Source organism: Corvus brachyrhynchos, unplaced genomic scaffold (assembly GCF_000691975.1).
Source record: "Corvus brachyrhynchos isolate BGI_N302 unplaced genomic scaffold, ASM69197v1 scaffold162, whole genome shotgun sequence".
Classification (NCBI taxonomy): domain Eukaryota; kingdom Metazoa; phylum Chordata; class Aves; order Passeriformes; family Corvidae; genus Corvus; species Corvus brachyrhynchos.
In genome coordinates, this window is record NW_008236696.1 from 1,224,801 (window position 1) to 1,232,609 (window position 7,809).

Consider the following 7,809-nt stretch of genomic DNA (forward strand, 5'->3'; position numbering starts at 1 on the left):
TGATCATCAATCCTTGCTGGCTTGGTTGCTTTTTAAACTCTCCTCTCCCCAAGTCTGATGCCCTCCTTCCCACGCAGTGAAAATCCCCTGGCTCCTGAGACAGCCCTTTGGGAAAGGATGAAGTATTAACAGGAAAATCATCTTCTGCTTTAACTTGTTATTTATCTGGAAAATAAATGACTTCAGAATTTCATTATGGATCCTGGCACAGATTAGCTGTTAATGATTCCTGTGCCCTGATTGACTTGGAAGGGGAAAGATAGTTGGTTTTGCTCCCAGCTCCAGCTTTGGGAACTGAGTCTGGGTCAAGGCGAGTTGCTTGGATGTTTGCAAGAACAGTGTGGTGACTCCTGTCAGCGGGGACAAAGAGGTGCTGAGTTAACCCTGCTGCCCTTAACCCAGTGCAGGTTAGCAAACAAGCCCGTTGAGGAAGCTTTAGGAGGAAGAGCACCCAGCCGTGTTGGCTCTGCTGCGTTAACATGCAAACAGCAAACGGCTTTTTACAGCTCAGGAGATACTGGTCTGGGCAGAGCAGGAGAGGTGACACCATAAAAATAAACACTACTCAAGCTAAAGTTGCATTTCAAAGTGACACTGAAGAGTCAGTCAGAATTGGGATTTGCATTTTGCAGTGAAGGCCCAAAGGGATTGCAGAGTGGCTGATGAAGTAAGTCTATGAATCTGCCTCAAGGTGACAGGTCAGGAGATGTTCAGATCTTGCTTAAACTCCGACATTCCCTTGGAACCTCAGTCAGGTGAGAAGATCACCAGCCTAAGAGATCAAGATGATGACACTTATGAAAATAAAAGGCCTGAGCCCAAATTTATGCCTATATCATCATTCTATCATTTTAGCCTGACTAAAAGGACCATTATAAATCTAGAGCCAGCCTACAGTCCTTAATGAAGTGGTTCTCGGTTTGTATGATGTCAATTTATGTGTATATGTGTATGTGTATATATACATATGCAGAAGTAAAATTTATAGCAAGTAGTTTCTGAGAGTGTGCTTAAAAATATACATTGGCTCAGGCTAAAAGCTTCTGTTTCACCAGCTTCACCATTTCACTCATGGTGAGACATGTGATTCCATAGGCCTTTCTCGCATTTGTACCCCTGTCTTGGATTGTTCATAATCCTACTGTGGAGTTGGCCAACACCCAATTAAATCTGTGTCTGCATCCAAAGAGACTCCTTGCACTCCAGATGTCCTGTCCACGTGATCTCTGATTAATCACCTGGTGTTTTAGCAGATCACACAGGACCTGAACTAAGCAGCTGGTTCATGAGCATGCACCCTGCCCTGGGCACAGAGCAGCAGATTTCCCCTGGGTGCCCTCCCTCGCCCTTCTGACTCGGCAGACTGGAGACGTGCACGGGCAGCTACAGCAAACCTGGGGCACTGCCCACACCCCAGCCAGGTCCCAGGACCTGAACTAACAGCCAGATCACCTGAAAAACACCCTTACAGTGTGCCAAGGGCTGAATGATTCATGCTGAGGAACCACACAACGTCTGGGTTGGAAGGGACGTTAAAGCTCATCTCTTCCCACCCCCTGCCATGGGCACGGACACCTTCCACTAGACCAGGTTTCTCAAAGCCGTGTCCAACCTGGCCTTGGACACTTCCAGGGATGGGATATCCCTGGCACGGAATGATTATGAGGTGCTTGTTAGTTAGGTTGTTTGGTTTTTTTTGTTTTTTTTTTTTATCTGAGTAATTCCCCATTGGCACGACTTTCCTGCCTTGTCCATGCATGAACTCACAAGTCACGGCTGGGCTGCCCCAAACGTTCTGGTGCAGTTCCCACAATAACACTTCCAGTTCGACAGTGTGATTTCAGAAACTGCTGCACCAGGCTTTGCTTTAAACGCTCCCTCTGCTGGCTATACTGCAAATTATTGTCTTTTAATTAAAAACCTCAGACTGGAGTTGGATTGTCACGACATTACTAGGTTAATTCCCTTTATTCCCTTTATTTCTCCACCACACCCTGAATCCCAGCTCTCAGTGGCACTGAGTGTACTGCACCTGTCCTGACACTGGCACAGTGTTGGAGGGAGAGGGAATTTTCTATAACACCAATTATTATTGCTGATTTAGGTCTCTTAATATAAAACTTACTCTCTTGTTTAACAAACTCTGGCTCTCCTATACCCCAGACTGTCTTATGATGGGAAGTGCTGGGGTTTGCTGAGATTTTGCTTCAGAAATGAACAGTTGTTGTAATGGAAGTATTTAGTGTTCCCTACATTTTATAAAGTCAGAAAAAGTTATTTAAAATATAGTTTAAAATATATTTAAAATATATTTAAAATACAGCTTTCTGTAAAAAAAGCTTTAAAGGAGCCATTTCAAGGTTTCTTTTTTTGATTTTCTTTTGCCTGAAAAAAATGATAAACCCTTTAAAGTGCTGTAGAAAAATAATTTGGAAAAAATACTAGATGTACATTGGGGTAAATTTAGTCTTATAGTAATGATGTGCTGTCAGCTTTTTAGACATTTATAAAAGAAAGAAATGCCATTGGGTTAGTGCCAGAAAAACTGGATGTAAGAACAAGGGAAAAACGTGTGTCTCCCCTGAGGATGAACAAAATAAAACGTGGCCCAGCTCCAAAGAGTTTTCGAAGTGTGAGGCAAGGAGCAGCACCCAGCCAGGCAGGGTGCTGGAGAAGGATTTTGGGATCCAGCTGTGTCAGGCACACCTGGGTCAGGCACAGCCCCATGGGGCACTCACTGCTGCTCCTGCTGAGAGTGGGAGGTGGGAAATAGGGCACAGGGACAGCCAGCTCCAGGACCAGCCAGGCATGGGATGTGGTCACAGCCACACTCAGCTGAGGGAGGCACTGCCCCAGCCTTGCCAAGCCCTGCAGTCAGATGTTTTATGACATCTGAGAAAACATGACTGGAGAAAAATGTTCTCTAAGGCCCAGCCTGTTTTTAATGCATTCAATGTAATGCAAGCAGGAGTATGACTCTTGCTGCCTTAAAAAATAGGGTTGTAAGTCCTTTGAAGCTTTTTTCCTCACCAATTTTTTTCAGCAGGTAAAAAGCTTTGTGTTCTGTGAAAGGCAAGGGAGCCTGCTGGACAAAATGGGAAATGCCCCACATCCGGATATTTCAAAAGCAATGCTGCTCTGCATTGAGAGAGCAAGGGCAGAAAATGGGTTACAGGTCAGAAAAAAAGAATATGAAAGGAAGGCAAGTAGGAATGAAAAAGGAACCTGGACTTTTGCTGGCTGAACTAAATTTCAAACACACACACAACCTATAGACACATAAAAATGTGTTTATACATCAGAATGGAGAATGTGAGCTCTGCTGTTTATCTTGATAAAGAACAACAGCACCACTGCGGGTTTGTCCACTCTTCAGCACCAGCAGATGTGGTCACCATTATTCATTTGGAAGAAATGAAGTTCAAGGAGGTGACCCCCACAGCCCATGGACACACAACCAAAAACCAAATTGGAAATGCTCAGAAATACAAAATCGGTGGTCCTGGGAAAAATAAAACAAACCACAGGTATATTTCACTTTATTTATTTGTTCTTCATTTTGATAGCACAGCTCAAATCACACTTGGTAATGAGATCTTACAAATCTTTCCCCTGCTCTGGGACAAAAAGCAAAAACCAGTCATGCACAAGGTATTGAATGCATTCACATCAAGTATGTTGTATGTCGGGGTTTTGAACATCATAAATACGAGAACATTAAACCAGCTGGTTTTGGTTTTTCTTTAACAACATCTTTGTTACAGATCATAGCAGCTTAAAAGGTTGAACTCAAGTTTACCTACTTCCAATATTTTTATTTTTAAAAGTTTCTAGTGAAGTTTGGTAAGAGATTAAAAAATATAGAGGCCCAAACACTACAAAATAATGTTTTTAAGTATTTCTATTTAGTTTGTAGGGCTTAAAACTCACAATGGCCTTTCTGCTTTGGCTGGGAATGCAGTTCTGGAATTACTTAGATGAAAGTTAGGAAATCCAATTTATTTGTGATTTTTATGCATCATGAAACCTCCTGAAAGAGGTCTGGGCTTCCAGAAATGTTGAACACCCATCCTTTAAGAGGTCCTCAGCTAGGGATACAAAATCTCCATTTATTCCTGCAAATATTAGCCAAAATGCTGGGGACCCACTAATATAGTTCTCAGGTTCAGGAAGGCAGGATAAGAATGACTATAAGTTCTATTATGCAAGTTGATTTTGCTTTTTCTTTTAAAAGCTTTCATCTGAATGCCTTGATGGCCATCAGGAACAAGATATTTCTGCAATCAAGAGGTAAAGTCTAATTGTAGAAGGGGAAGAAAAGCTACCTACAAAAGGTATCTAGCCATATCCATTGATTTAAGATAAGAAGACAAATTTATTGGATGTCTCCTCTGAGAAGACTCTACCATGCACAGGTGAAGTATTGCTACAAACACTTGCTCTGATCCTACAACATGCAAAGTGCCCTAAACTGCTTTGCGAAATAACCAAGGGAGGAAGGTGCAAGATAACCCTGAGGAAATGCTTGGAGATGTAGGAAAAACCAGGAACAAATCCAGGTGTTGCAACACAGATTAATTTTAATCCCTTGCTATCAGGCATCAGCTTTCTGTAACCCTGGGTCAGCTCCTAGAAGCTTGGAGCAACACAGCCGGAAACAACCCTAAATTTTCAATTTGGGGCACGGGGACTGTGTGCAAAGGAGAACAGAGGAAAGGAGGAGGAAAGCTGGGCTGGGACTAAAACTTACTTCAAGGTTTACACTGAATTTGCTCAGTGTCTTGTGCGGCTGTGCACTAAAGGTCTTTTTAGAGCTGGGACTCAGACCTCTTTTTCCATGTTGTAGGATTCCTCAGGTATCTCTGCAGCTATCAGGTGTTAAACCATAGAGCTGCAAGATCAAAGTAGTCCAGATGCTTTGACAGAAGTATTTAATACTGTACATCACATCCACGTGGTGCTGTGATCTCAGGCATCACACCAGGCTGCTGGCAGCTTCGTAAACACGTTCACTCCAGTTATGAACTTACCACCATTTCTTGTGCCAAGACTTTAATGTGCTTCAGTGCATGAAGGAAATTTACAACTGACTCCATGAATATATATATATATATATATGTATATACCTATATATATATTCCAGCTCTCCCTTTCGTTTCAGTTAAAAAAAAAACTAGCAGCAATTATATTTTAGGTTCATAACAGATATCTATAACTTAGCTATAAACAAATGCTGAGCTAAAGTTTAGCAGAAAGCTCTCAGGAAAACTTAATTACTGTAAGATTTATAGGAATATTAACCATTTTTTTCCCAGTACTACAGTTATACTATCTTTTAATGACAGTAGATATAAATTACATCTTTTCTGACATGGGTTTAGGCTTTAAGTGGGAAATTCAAGAAGAAGCCTGTTCTTATAACTCAGTATAGTGATATTTTTTTTACTATTTTAGTCATAGTTTAAAGTCAGGTAAACATAGCTGTTTCCATATAAAGGGAAAGGACTCTGGAGCAGATTAGTAACTTGTCTTTTGAATGGACATAACTTTGGTTGCTGTCTGTTTAAAGCATACAATCTATGAAGTTGTGTTTATGGAGAAAAGGAGGAAAGGGTTTAAACCCAGATAAAAAGTTTGAATTCTTCTGCAGTGTTAACTGGGTTTCTTGATCAAAGTTTCTTCTGATTCAGATTAGCACTTGGCTGCTCTAATTCTACCCAGTCTTTGTAAATGCTAAACGGAAGAAGAATCTGGGCCACTGTTGAAAAAGCTTTGCTTTGTGATCTCTGTGTGAACTATGCAGGGAATGAGCTTTGGCCTGCATGACTGAGCTGACATCCAGGCCTTGTCTCTCTAATGGCTTTTCTTAATACACACAACCACCTTAACAACCTGATGTTTCTAGGAAGCTGTGATTCAGCAAAGCCATTCTATTTAATTTAAATCCCAGTGAAAGTGGACTGCTCTGTATGTATTTTAAATGTCAGAAGGCAGTTTGATCTACCAGTACCTGATGGGTTTTTTTAAGAACTTTTCAGAATACTGCCATAAAGAATGCTTTAATGAAATTTCCTTTGTCATGATCTCCAAGGGCTAAGAAGCCTCACCTTAGGATTCCTGACAGGAACCAGGACAGAGGGGAGCAAACTGCTCAGCAGGACCTGAGCCCAGCAGCATCCCTGCTGTGGGACAGGCTGCTCTGAGCCAGGTCTTGGAGAAGGATGGAAAGTCAAAAGCCATGGGAGCTGTTGAGTGCCTGTCAGTCACATTCACATCTGTGTGCTTCACTCAAGCCTGAGAATTCAGCTTCACAGCTCCTTTGTGAGGTAGGAAATTACTCCCTCCATTGGCAGAAGTGGGGTGTAAGGAGATGACATTGTTCTCCTGGGGTCCCACAGGAAGTCTGGGGTAAAGCTGAGGATGAATTTAATCTCCCACTCTCTCCTCTGTGCCTATGGGCTTTTGACACCACCTTCATTTCTGCAAGGTGTGAGCAGCCTGGACAACAGACAGTCACAAAGTGGTTTCACTCCCCTGTCCTGTCTGTCTGAACTTTACAGACTGGCTCAAACTGTGCAGGTTTGCTGCTCAGTAGTGAGATCACCTTACCTAGAGCAGTCTACAAGAGAGACAAAGCTCAGCTGCAAAGATCAGATTTAAATCTTCTGTATAGATTGGAGCCCACTTCTATTTGCTTGCTTCCCTCCTTTCACCAAGCAGAAAATACAATAAAAACTACAAGCACAAAAGAAAAGTCAATAAACAAAAACTTCTACTACTAATTACAAACATTAGTGCAAACCACACAGCAGATTATTTGTAGTAAGGTCAGTATTTTCTGTAAGGAGGTTGTACAACTGAGGCTTTAAACACAGATGAAGTCACATTCTTTAGCCAAATAAGTAGTCAGCTTTGGAGGTCACTCACATAGGAAACCTGGATTCTGCTGCTACACATAATATTTTATCTTACCTATTTGTGTGTATGCTATCATACTTTTTATTGAAAATATATTTAGTCCTGTGTTTTTTTTTTTAAATATAAATAATTGAAAGGCAGTACAGACCAAAGTCCAAAGCTGAATTACAGGTTTGGCTGAGACTCGTCTAGAATAGTTTTAACTGTCTAGAAGAGCTTTTTAAAAAAATACTTTAAAAAATTTAAATGAGCCGTTTGTCTGTGGCAAAAAGCCAACACCTAAATTCATGCTTGTCATTCAAATGCATGGCCCTGCTGTCCAAGGTGAGTATTCTCACTGTGGCATCAAATGCTCAACACTGCTGTAAACTAGCTCACGTTTCTACGTATTCAGAAGTAGATGTAGGTGTTAGGCTTTATCTCACATCACTTGAAAGGCAGGGCCTTTGTACCTGATTAAGAGTCAAAGCTTGAAAGTTGCAGCCAGGTAAGGATCCTGCAGGACTGCTGTTCTCCCTGCTCAACAGGTGTTTATGTTTGGCAATAGTTATCTGGGAGAAGGTGAAAAAAAAAATTGAGGTTTGAAAAAAATACTTTACTAGGCAAGGCCAATGGAGCTCGAAAATGCTGCAGTTAGTGGTCTGTACCCCCAGCAGCTGCAGCCAAATGGTGAAGTCAGAATTCAGAAAAGTGCACTTTTTGTTTGTTTGCTCTTCTGCCAGAACAGACACCAGAGCCACACCCCCACCCCGTGCCTTCCAGCGGCGCCCTCCCTTCAGAGGTTCTCATCCAGCCACTTGATGTAGCTGTTCCTGGTCTGCACGCCGGCGGAGAAATCCGTGGGCCACATGGTGAAGATCATGCAGCCGTGGAAGCAGTCGTGGAAGTGGT

General features: G+C 42.0%; 1 protein-coding gene across 1 annotated transcript in view; it reads right to left on the bottom strand.

Moving 5' to 3' along the window:
* Nucleotides 1-3,528: 3,528 nt before the first annotated feature.
* Nucleotides 3,529-7,809, bottom strand: part of NCEH1 (neutral cholesterol ester hydrolase 1) — a 10,436-nt gene continuing 6,155 nt past the window's right edge. Inside the window, exon 5 of the mRNA XM_017726830.1 lies at nt 3,529-7,807. Coding sequence (XP_017582319.1) covers nt 7,694-7,807 — 114 coding nt within the window. The 3' untranslated portion in view covers nt 3,529-7,693. The remainder of the gene's footprint in view (nt 7,808-7,809) is intronic.